Below are 12,184 nucleotides of genomic sequence, written 5' to 3' on the forward strand. Positions count from 1 at the left end.
CTTCTCTTGGCCACACTGTAGGAACAGGGGAGGAGATGCAAACTTGTGCATATAATACTAAATTTGTTGTAGTGTTCCATCCAAACCAGGTTACCCGCATTTCACTCCAAGGTCCTGGGGCAGGCTACACCATTAAAACACAATATTAAAAATAGTTTAAAACAATTTACAACAATCACAGAATGTTGAAGAATGTACTGTACTTCATGGCAATTGCTTGTAAACAAATGCCACTTTCTGTGGGTTAGAGCCAAAGATCTCAATGTATTAGCAGAAGACACTTGATGGCTCCCCCGGAGTAGTTTGTAGTGTGGTGGAGGGCTGCAGCCTTAATCCAACCCAAGATAATTTTTTTGGTACCAGCTGGTTTAATTGATGCTACCCAGCAACGTGACAAATGGCAGACCAGGACCAACATACTTGTGTTATTTTACTGTTGGCTATTGAATGAAGGACTAATCATATGCTGCCTTTCAGAGTGTATTTTGGCACTAATAAATGGGACATTTCCTCTTGTGGCATGTCATATGGTACATGTGCTTTAAATCACAAGCAAATGTGTGCTTTAAGCAGTTGGCACAAAAATGGCACAGGTGGCAGGAGCTATGGCATTAAAGCAACTCCTATTTTGAAGTTGTTCATATAAGACATTGTATGAGTTACTTTTTTACATTTCCCCCTAAAGATTATCTTTAAAATTTTGGATTTTGACTTGCCAAATAGCAGCTGCGTAAATATTTGTTCAGGTCTTTTAATAACATGAATAAAATGTTCCACAGACTTTTGAAGTAAACCTACTCACATTTTATTTCAGGATTTAATTCCACAAGAATGCCTTCAATTTCTGTATATTGGAAATTAGAGGTAGAAGCCATAAAACTGGGATTATTTTAAGACTAAATAATTAGAACTAAGAATTCCTTTAGTAGGAGTTCCAGATCATACTCCATTTCACTTGCTTTTATTTGGTAAGTGGAATCAGAGAACAGAAAATATCCTGTTTATGTCTGTTACAATATCATATAAGTTTGAGACTGTGCGCCTCAGTCTAAATAGATGTACCCTGCAATCCTGTACCCACTTACTTGGGAGTAAGCCCCATGGAACCTCTTTCTGAGTAAGTGCATATAGGATTATGCTGTTGGTGGTGGGGTTGGGGTGAAGATGTGTTATAATTATGTCATAATCGTGTGTTTAAATCTGTTTTTTCCATCTTCTGTCTATATGTGTTACTAGCTGGCCCAAGCACGCATTGCTGTGCCTGACTCAGGGTCCTCATTTCCCAGGAAAGGGGGAGGATGTTTCCATCCCTCCCTGGGCTATGTGTCCCGTCCCCCCCGGTTGTTGTGCCTCATCCCCGTGATTCCTCCCATCCTGTTGTGACCCATGAGGTATCCCTCCCCCCCACCCCCGGGTGATCCCTGTGACTCCCCCCACCCTGACTCAACCTATGACCTATTCAGCCCCACCCCCTCCCAGGGCTCCACTCGGCCTAGTCTGTAAAGTGGAGCCGAGGCCTAGTCTGTAGGCCTCAGCTCGTCCTACTATGTAAATGCGTGCTGAGGCCTACGTCCTGTATCTCCATTCCTTGGCCCCCACCCTTGGAAAAGGAACTGTCAGCTTCTGGGTTCTATTTCCCAGCATGCACTTTTGGCTGAGTGGTGCATTCTGAAACACGGGTTTTGGGGTTTTTACGTGGCCCAGGTTTGCTATCCATCTTAGCAAACTGTCCTATAGCCTTCGGACATTCGCAAGTGATGTTGTGTCAAAATTTGACCTCAATCAGTCAAGTGGTTTTGGTGAAAAGTGGAAACACACCCACATGTCATTTTTACATTTTTTAAATATATAGATGCAGTATATACTGTCAATTATATTGTGTGTGTGCATGTGTGTGTGTGTTTAAATAAACAGAAAATGAATCCATCATCAGATAATGAGAGTACCAGGCTGAACTGGAAATTTTTTAGAGACACAGTTGTTGAGTATTAAGGTGGAGAATTTCCCAAAAAAATTGCCTCTGTCATTGTAGTTTCAGAAATCACCCTGTTTAGAGAATAATTAAAACCAAACCTTCTATTTTTCTATAATGGTTTTTGGTAGAAGGCTCCACAGTCAAAAGCATATTAATACAACAGAAGATACAGTATAATAATCTACCAGAACAATATATGACAACAAAATCTCAAGATAGAGACAAGACTAAAATAGAATTTTCCCAAGCTGAAGAATTAGAGTATTCTTAACAACCCTACATTCCATACATTTAAGTGTTAGAAGCCTGAACAGACAATGAGCCACACTAAAAATGTTTTACGTCCGACTAAAGGAATTAACCAGTACTCTCACTTTTACCCATTCTAACTATTCAGGGGTTTAGGGCAAACAAGCAATCAATGTAAAATGTCCACACGAAAACAAAAACCAGTGGGGAGCATGCCCAATATCTATAGCTGCCACTATTTAACACACATGCATTTTTTTGCTTAGACAGCAGCAGAAGCAAATACATTTCTATGATCTTGAGACTTGAGGCATTTATAGCGCAAAGTGATAGCAATAACCTGGAACTGCAGTGTTTGAAGCTACTTGAAACATTGCTCTAAGTCAGAGGTGAGCAACCCACAGTCTAGACTAGAGGCCCTTGCCGCCGTGCACTACTTCCCTTGGTGCACCCCTTTCTATGAAACAAACATACTGTATTTGGAATCAAATACTCTTGGTTTTGCCAGCTCTGTTCCACCTTTAGCCACTGCAGGTGAGAGTAGGGCTATACTTTCACTGGCTTTCTTCTGTCTTCAAACCTTTCTTAGGCATTACAGATATAGACCATCTTAAAACATCAATATACACAAAAATTTAAAATATATACAAAGAAGCAGCCATTTAAGACATATAGTAACATAATTTTTCATTGGCGTGTCTTCCCGCTAAACCGTGCCATTCACCACTTTAAGAGATACTATTGACGGAAACTCAGCCACCCTTGCAGTTACCTCCGGGTTAATATTAGACAGGTAGAATCTGATATTTTTATTGTGCCATGATGTTAAACTACCCAGAAAAAGGCGATAACACACGTATATGTAGCTGGTTGTACAGTGGACAGTAGAAAAGAATATGTTCTACAGTGTAGCACATTCAAATAACATCCACAATGTCTATCATTTCTAGGGATGTTTAAATATCTGCCCTTAACAAAAGCTGAGGGGAAAACGTTCAGTTGGGCTAACATAAATGCCCTGTGTTGGGCTGGAATTATTAACTTTGAGGTATAAGTGATCCTTTTATTGGTTGCATTTAAACCATAGAACTTGGGGTAGCAGATTTTATTTACAGCTGATTAAACGTTTTGTTTTTCAATATCCCTTAATCATATTTGGATGTTGGAATAATTATATTGCTTACAAGAATTACACAATAATTCCAAGTCAGTACCAATTGATCTAATTTTGCTTTGTGTGAGTTGGAGCCATCTGGATTTATAGGAGTTCTTAAGTAAATCAGAAAGCAGACTCGAAGGTTGGGAACGAAAATGGCAATGCAGCCAGTATTTTATAGTGCTAGTCCATGCCCAATATTCCATCATGTGTATACTTAATTCTGCACACATCGTCTCATACTTGTTTGAATTTGGGAGCCCAAGGTACGTCTCAAGAAAGGCTTTAAAGGAGTCATGTCTATCACTGCTTTACTTCTTTATTCTTAAATTTCAGACAGACAATGGGACCAGTAACCTGCCAACAGGAAATAAATTTCTCAAAAATGATGATGGCCAAGATCAAGAACAAGCAGCATTTTGTGATGCCATTGCAAAGTAAGCAGTAGTGTGGTGCAAACATCTTTAAGGAAGTAAATGACAGCACTAGTTTCATTTATAGGCTTGACACTTGAGTATTTTGTTTAATGTGTCATATATTATATGCATGCTTTTTTACTGGTTTGGAGGAGAAATGCAATTTTTTAATAGTTATTAAAGCAGCAAAACACTAAGATTGATTTCTGAATTTTTACTGCATATTCATCTGGCTGTAGGATGTTTTACCATTCCTCTATTCCTGAGCTATTACAATACTATGTAATGGAGAATTGGGGGAAAGAGGGGAACCTGAATGTTGAATTCTGTGATTACATCATTTGTATAGATTGGATGGTTTGAGATTTGTAGGATAATGGAACATCAGGTTCCATGAGTACAAGGCCGATAACTGGTCTCATAGGGTGGAGGGGAAACAAGTAAAACAGTTTTTAGGCAGATGAATTAACTGTGTGATTCTAACTCTGTTTACTAAGAAATAAGTACTGGTAACATTGTGAACTCCATGTAAGTGTAATTTATCTTCATCAGAGCAAGGAACTTACATACATATTGCTTACAGGTTGAGGACCAAGTTTCCCCATGACAATCATGAAACAAACTCAGGCTTTGTGTTGAGCCCAGTAATGTTGCAAAGAAACATCAGTGGAGAGAACTCAAGCATCAAGATTTCAATAGAAATTGAAGGTTTCCAACAGCCAGTGATATTTACATGTGATGGTATGGGTGTTTTCATTTTTTTATAAATGATGTTTCCATTGATTAAAAGATTACATCAAGATGAAAATTCCAAGAATTATCTGCATCCTAAATTATTAGCACACATGAGAATAGCCATTATTCTACAGTTTATGTTTCAGTTGGTTGTAAATATCAATAGATAGGATTCCTCTTACCGAATGTGTCTGGTGTAAGTATTAGGGAACTGTTAAATGGGCTGGGTTTGGGGTTTTGTTTTGTTTTTTACTAGAACTAGTTTAAGTGTTTCAAGTCTATTACGTAATTGGGCAGCCTGGTCAAATTTGCATGTCATGTCAGCCTTTTAAATAAGTCCACTGGGAATAAGCCATCTCCCGTGTGATAAAGTTGGCTATCTTGGGTTCTAAAGTAACATTTTATTGTTTAGAAGATGAGCACCACTCTCTTAAATCAAGCAGTTTAAATTAAAGTATAGTGAAAAAATCATTTTCCTTGTAGTTGAAAGCTTGCAGACATGTCATTGATCTTTTTATTGAGAACCCTCATGGAACTCACTGCGTATTCTGGTATGGTTACCAGGTCACTCTGATAGTGACCACTCCCCTAATAAGTTACCTTGCACTTGATTTTATGTCTTTAAATAACTTCTGCACTTAAATCTGCTGGAAATACAAATTATGTTTCATATAAATGTCTATTAACTCATTTAAATTGGAAAAACCTCAATAGTTAGTGCAGAATAAAATAGTACTTTCTTAACTGCTTTCTATTGTCTTCTTTTTTTGTTTCTTTGTTTTTGTCTTAAAATAGCAAGTTCTCCAGTTGAGCTTATAATAATGCAAGCACTTTGCTGGGTGCACGATGACTTGAATGATGTAGACATTGGCAGTTATATCTTGAAGGTTTGTGGACAAGAAGAAGTTTTGCAGAAGTAAGCAGATACTTTCCCTCTCAATATTTAAGTTGGCTTAGGGTGCTTTCAGAAAGAGACTTAATACTGCAAATAATGCAAATGTTTTTCAACTTACTGGATTTTCTGCAAAAAGAGTAAATCTGGATAAAATGCAGGCTCTCATTTTGAGAATAATGTCATGTGGACACTGCAAAAAACAACGACTAAAAAAACCACTTGTATGTATAGCCGAGAAGAGATTTTTTTGCTGATCCCTCTTCTACTCTGCACCTAAAATCTGTTTGGGAGAGCGGGTCCTCCACCTCTCAAACAGATTTTTTGAAGCCTGGTGGTTTTGAAGCCTGCTGTATCTCCCAGACTCATCACACAACCATGGGTAGTATTAACCTCTGTATGAACATAATGCTAAGCCATAGTTAACAAAGAAAAAGAGAAGAAGCAAGGGCAGTAGTAAGAGGGAGAAGAGGAAGGCAGCACATGTTGACTGCAAAGGAAAATCTTTTAGAAAACATTTTGCAAATTTGAAATGGTAGGCAACCACATGCATTTCTTTTATAGTAAGCACGGTGTAGGAAGCCATGAATACATTCAGAACTGCCGAAAGTGGGACACGGATATTAAACTGCAGCTCTTGACCCGTAATGTTATATGCAGAGATCTGGCACGAACAGTAAGTACAAAGTGAACACACATTCTCAAAACAACCTGACTTTATTGATTTCATGTGAATTATTGAGGTTGTGCACATTGCTTGCTCTCTTCTTGTAGCTTGGAACTGAGGAAAAATATAACTTGTTTTCATTGTATCATCATCAAACCTTTTATTGGCATCCCATAGAAACATCCATAACAAATCAATACAGAATTACCACCTCCCCAGTGGCACAAAACATTAGCCAAAAGAAAAGAGGCAAAACAGTTGATTGTCACATCTCTAGGTCTCCAGGGAGATCAGACGTCTGCAATGTGTTTCGACAACATAAAATCAAATAGAGATATTTAGCGGGTAACCTGGTGAGCTCCTGATTATTCCCCAGTAATAGAAAATGTATGACCCTCCAACTCTGGTTTCTATTTCGGGATGCAGGGTTGGTCTAGGAATTGCTGGCAGAGATCAGCACATAGATTACATTTAAGAACTATATGTGTAAGGGTTTCCACCAGGTGGTCTTCACATGGGCAAATTCTTTCTCCTTCCACCATGCCCGAGAACCTTCCCCAAAGGAGGTTTGATGGATTTGAGTTGAACCTGGCCAGCGAAAATGCCCTTCTTTCCTGGGGATTAAGCAAGAACTCAAGATAATTGTGGTTAATTTCATGTGCCCAAGAAAGTGAAAGTGAAGAGGGGAACATGTTTTCTCTGCTGCTACTGTTAGTTTGTGGTGTTCAATATCCCACAACCTATTTTTTATTATAGCCTTGGCAGATGGCAGGGACATCGATCGCAAAAGTTCCACTGACAGTCCAAGTTGCTGTACCTTTATGTTAATCTGTTGTAGCCCTGGGGAAGGAAAGGGGTCTAACAAAACTTCGCTGAGGAGAGGATCTTTCATCTGTTGTAAGGCAGATGTTTAGCCAGCATAGAAGAAATCTCACCCAGACTACAGTCTCTACCTTGTGTTAACCTCCCTCTAAACACAAGGCTGCGTAGGGTGCACATCGTGGGACAGCAAAAATCTTAAAAAGGAAAGCTGCCTGCACTCGTTCAACCAGCTGGGTAGACCCTAGCAGCCAGACTGGAATACGGTACCATAAAGCAATTGAGCTAGAATTTTGGCATTGAAGACCTTAAGTGCAGACCATATAACTGTTTTTATAACTGGAACAAAATCTGGCCACGAAGTTTGGAGGACTAGCTGATCAGTTTGAGATATAGCTTGCATGGTTTAATTGACCAATACAATTCAGTTCAAAAAGGGTAGGCACAACTATGATTGTTTTGTTGAAAAATGGACTCTTTATCATGTGTGATAAGGCACAAATTAACTTAAATCCATATGCTTTTTTGGATTCGCTGAGATCTTTATTGATTGTGTTAAACAACCAACTTTTTCTTTCCTTCTTTGCTGTTTTATTCTGTTTGTACATTGTTTTTTAAAAAAACCTTAGAACAGCAGTCATCACAATGAATAGGGCTGAAAGCAAAAAATGCAGGAAATTCCTGTGCACATATAAACATTTTGTACATATTATGGAGCCCTTTAGAACATGGCCTGGGGCTTTTAAAAGTATTTTTAGAGGTTAAATAGGCTCATTGGAGAGCTTAGGGGCTAATAGTGCAATCCTTTTCATATCTGCCCCAAAGCAAGCCCCACTGAGTTCAATTCCTAGGTAAGTTTTGGGTTACCGCCTAAAACATTAGTTAACCTGAAATGGATTTTACAGTAAAAAAAAGTGAGTTGACTATCAAAATTCCTATTTGGTTCACTGATTAATGGTGAATAGTTAATAGAATTTGGAGAGTGAAAAATATTGGTACAAGTTCGTAGACTTTGTGACAAACCCTTAACTAGAGTATTTGGAGGTAGATATTTGTGTGCACTTTATTCTTTAAAGGAAGAGTGGGGAGAAGCCAAAATTCTCATTTTCTAAACTCCAGACAAATTGCCGTCCATGTGTATATTAATTTTTAGAGTTCCTTTAGAAGAAACATGTGGTAATAGCCTTCAAATAACTTGTATATCTCTCATTAGGAAGATGATGACAGTACACCTGTAGATTTGACGAAACATCTTTATCATGTAGAAAAGCTTTTCAGAGAGAGCATTCAAAGGTAAGCACTGTCATAACATCCTTTGTAATGAAATGAATTGCCTCCAAGTTGTCAGTATATTGCTTTTACAAATGCATATAGTAATATAATCATTGTTTGTTTCAGTCACTCTCTTGAAGAGCTGTTGGAAGCTTATCATAATCAAGTCGATAAACTACTTAAGAATGAGGTAAGCTTTATCTCTTGCTGCACTAAACTTCTATGGCAATGTTTTAAATACACAAGCTGATTAATATGGTAACTGCTGATAATATGCCAGTAGCTGCTTGTATTCGGGAGAGGGAATGTGCTAGTTGTAGCTACCCAAACACTGTGCAAATAACCGGTCCCCCAAAGTCTCACTTCCAAAATCCAGGCCCCTTGTGCTTTTGCAGTTGAAACATGGAATATGCTATTGCTTCCTGAGGCTTGCACTAAGACTTGCGTTTTTATATGACAGCTGCCTAGCAGTTTCACATTTTAGGAGGTAGTAATAGTCGTAGAACTGGACTATTGCATTTTTCTCCAAATCTGTGAAGTCTCCCCGCCCCTGGTCCATACTTCCCCATGTCCACATTCCTCCACATTAAAAACAAATAACGGTGCTCATGTGTATTTTTCAGAGTACAAATGAGAATCCATATAGATCTTTATAAGGGGCTATATACCCTTTGCTGGACAGGGATAGCTTGGCGACTGTGAGTCTTGTGTTCGTAACCACACAATTAGACTCCTAATTCAGGACTCTGTCATGTGCTTTTCTCATCAGAACCAGACTAAAGCTGTAGATCATATCATTAAAGCTGTTCGAAAAATTTGCTATACATTGGATGGGGTAGAGACTCCTGCAATTACAGCATCTGTAAAGAAGCTAAGAAGAGCAGTTAACCTTCCAAGGAGTGCGAGTCCTGAGGTAATTGCTTTGCCATGTTTTGTGCTATGTATGTGCTTTGTGAGATATAGAAACATTTAGTCCCATCTCCTCCTTTACCTGCAGACAAGTTGAAAGGGCAAATGTGGGAAAGACAGGTTTTTGTTTCACTAACCAAGAAGCATGGTGTGAGGTAAATGGAAAATGTTTCTTCTTATTCTTTTGAGGGGTGAGAAGGAGAACTATTTATTTTGGAGCATGGTGATTTTTTCCTTCTGCAATTACAGCCTTTGAAGGGGCTTGGGGCAGTGATAGTGAGGACGTTCCACTTCTGTACTTTTTCAGCGGAGAGTGAGAGGGCAGAGAGAACTGGCATTTACAGTAGGTGATTGCCTCTAAAAGAAGTAAAGAAAGAAAGAAATATTATGAAGTTTTCATAGGATAGTTTTAAAAATCGGTTGGATACCTGAATAACTTTCATTTATACTATAACGTAACCAAGGGTTTTCACATTTGTGAGGATTGTGTTTTCCATATGTTATTGCACAGGTGTCTTTAACATCTTCTGATGAGACTAGCAAGAATGCAGTTGGTAAGTACGAAACTTGAATCTAATTTTGTCTTTAATGTTTGTTTTAATGGTTACCTTCCTAAAGCAAAAATTTTTATTTTAGGTGCCGTGCAACTTGAAAACCCTCTGCAGACGAGCATAGATCAGCTGACCTCAGCAGTATATGCTCTTCTTCAACTCCACTTGAACTCGTGCAGCAGTCCCTTAAACACTCCAAAGATTCAGAAAAGCACTAAAGAAGCATGGACTGCCACAGAGCACCTCCAGTTCACAATATTTGCAGCTCACGGAATTCTTAGTAGCTGGGTCTCCGTGTGAGTAACTAAACCAAAACGCACCTTTTACCTCAGTGTGCATGCATCACAATGTTTTGATTCATCATAATGTTTGTCTCCCTTTTACAGTTATGAAAAATACTATTTGGTTTGTTCTCTGACCCACAATGGAAGAGATCTTTTCAAACCTGTGCAGTCCAAGAAGGTTGGCACTTATAAGAATTTCTTCTATTTGATTAAATGGGATGAATTGTAAGTGGTGATTTTTTATTTATCTGACTCATTAAAAATATTATGGTTTCACTGAGTAGTAACTATCACATCCCCTAAGATTGTTAATTAATGCTACTGATTCCATCAGACCACATAGTTAACTATGTCTTTCATTTTCTATGCTCTGTCAATGCATGAAATTCTGGATATTTTACCAGGTCCTTCAGCATAATTTGCATAGAACCTCTGGACTTTTCAAGATAGAAATAACTAAAAATAAAATTGGTGTTCTACTGTTCAGTTATTAATGTATTCAGCTGGTGAAGAAAACAAGGAAGCAAGCTTGCAGGCCCAGTTCTCGTCCCCAGTATTGCCTTGAGGATCAAGCTGCTTCCCACACAATGAAAATTCCTATATAGAATTGGGAATTTCCTCATGTGGGAAACTATGAGGAATCCTATGTGAAGCTGATGACATATGAGACATGTGCATACAACCAAGTAGGCATGTGCATTTTCCCAGATGGCAAACAATTTCTTACACAAAAGTGATGGATGTAGGAAACAGCCCTCACCATACTGTATTAAAAGTATGGCTTTACAAAAGTCAGTTGATTATTCCTGTTCCATTTCTCATCATGCTTCTAATGACTCAGTTTCTTTGTCACTAATGTTTATAAATATTGCATGAAATATTTTGTCCATGTAAGAAGGGTTTCTGTTGAAGTATGGTGAGGGTTAGTGAGATTGCAGTAGTGCAATTTTCTATGTTTAGTTGCCAATGGAGAATAAAGCACTCTTTTAACAATGGGGGAACTACATATTGATGTTCAACATATATTTTTAAGGCATAGTAGTCAGTAATTCCTAACGATCCTATTTCCTTATTTTACAGAATAATTTTTCCTATACAGATCTCTCAGTTGCCATTAGAATCCATTTTATGCCTTACTCTCTTTGGAATATTAAATCAAACTGGTGGTGGTTCACCTGATTCCAATAAACAGAGAAAAGGCCCTGAGATGTTGGGTCAAGTTTCCTTACCTCTTTTTGATTTTAGGCGGTGAGTATCCAAAATGTCTTCTGTGGCAAATAGTATAGTTTTGCTAGAGGGAGGTTACCAATTTTAATCCAAAGAAAATAGAGTTGAACCAAAGAAAACAGAAAGAGAAATGCATTATATAGGTGGGATGGACTCTAGATAACTGCCACCTCCTATTTTGAATAATATATTTTAAATGTGTTAATTGTTTTGAGGGGTGGAGTCATAGGCTGGCTCCATGTTAAGGATTGTGATACTTTTGAATATTGAGTGGTATTGACTGCAGTCCTGCATATGGACTTCCTAAATTTTCCATATTTCATAAGATTTCAGCTATTAAGGTTTTATCACCCTAGAAATTCCACTACTTGTACAAAATTATCCAGGTTCCCAGTACATTGTCCAGTAAAGCAGTTCCCATCATCCTTGACCGTTGGCCATAGTGGCTAAGGTTAATAGGTGTTGGGGCCCTCCAGATGTTGTTGGTACTACGTGTTAGCAATCCCAGAGTGAACTTAAGGAATACTGCAGGTAGAGCCTTTGTTCACGTGGGCACTAGGACACAATCAAGTGGGTTGTCATCCTCCACTTGCTAGAAGGCAGGAAAAAACTTACAACTTCAAAATAACCTGTAGATCACCCCTGTCTTGGAGTGGCAGTTTGTTTTTCTAGCCTTGCCTGAAGCAGACCTGATTTTGCTGGTGCTCTTCTGGCCCAGTCTTTTCTGGCTCATTGTGTGTGTGATCTGTGATATTCTGAGTGCAGTGAGTGATTCTCTGTTGTTGTCCCCCCCACCCCACCCCCAAGGCCTATTCCTCAGCATTTGTGTCTTTCATTCTGAGCCATTTCCCCCTCCGTGTCTGCCTTTCTTTGTTTTTCCATTAATTATACAGTTGATTCTTCTCTCCCTTCCAATTAATTCTTTCCTTGATAAATTCTGTGATAAATTGTACACTTGACTGACTATTAACCCCAAGTTGGGGGCTTCCTTACTTATTAATAGTATTTTTCTTACCTGGGTTCAACCTTCAA

General features: G+C 38.5%; 1 protein-coding gene across 2 annotated transcripts in view; it reads left to right on the forward strand.

Annotated features, from left to right (window-relative positions):
• The window catches only part of PIK3C2A (phosphatidylinositol-4-phosphate 3-kinase catalytic subunit type 2 alpha), a 44,815-nt gene that overhangs the window by 12,078 nt on the left and 20,553 nt on the right, over positions 1 to 12,184 (forward strand). For both annotated transcript variants that reach the window (XM_088653349.1, XM_060275983.2), the window contains exons 3-13: positions 3,717 to 3,817; positions 4,380 to 4,537; positions 5,327 to 5,447; positions 5,988 to 6,099; positions 8,123 to 8,202; positions 8,308 to 8,371; positions 8,951 to 9,094; positions 9,602 to 9,644; positions 9,727 to 9,937; positions 10,028 to 10,150; positions 11,006 to 11,173. In XM_088653349.1, the coding sequence (XP_088509475.1) occupies positions 3,717 to 3,817; positions 4,380 to 4,537; positions 5,327 to 5,447; positions 5,988 to 6,099; positions 8,123 to 8,202; positions 8,308 to 8,371; positions 8,951 to 9,094; positions 9,602 to 9,644; positions 9,727 to 9,937; positions 10,028 to 10,150; positions 11,006 to 11,173 (1,325 nt within the window). The remainder of the gene's footprint in view (positions 1 to 3,716; positions 3,818 to 4,379; positions 4,538 to 5,326; positions 5,448 to 5,987; positions 6,100 to 8,122; positions 8,203 to 8,307; positions 8,372 to 8,950; positions 9,095 to 9,601; positions 9,645 to 9,726; positions 9,938 to 10,027; positions 10,151 to 11,005; positions 11,174 to 12,184) is intronic.

The sequence above is a fragment of the Zootoca vivipara genome, chromosome 1 (assembly GCF_965207765.1).
Source record: "Zootoca vivipara chromosome 1, rZooViv2.hap1.1, whole genome shotgun sequence".
In the NCBI taxonomy this organism is placed as follows: Eukaryota; Metazoa; Chordata; class Lepidosauria; order Squamata; family Lacertidae; genus Zootoca; species Zootoca vivipara.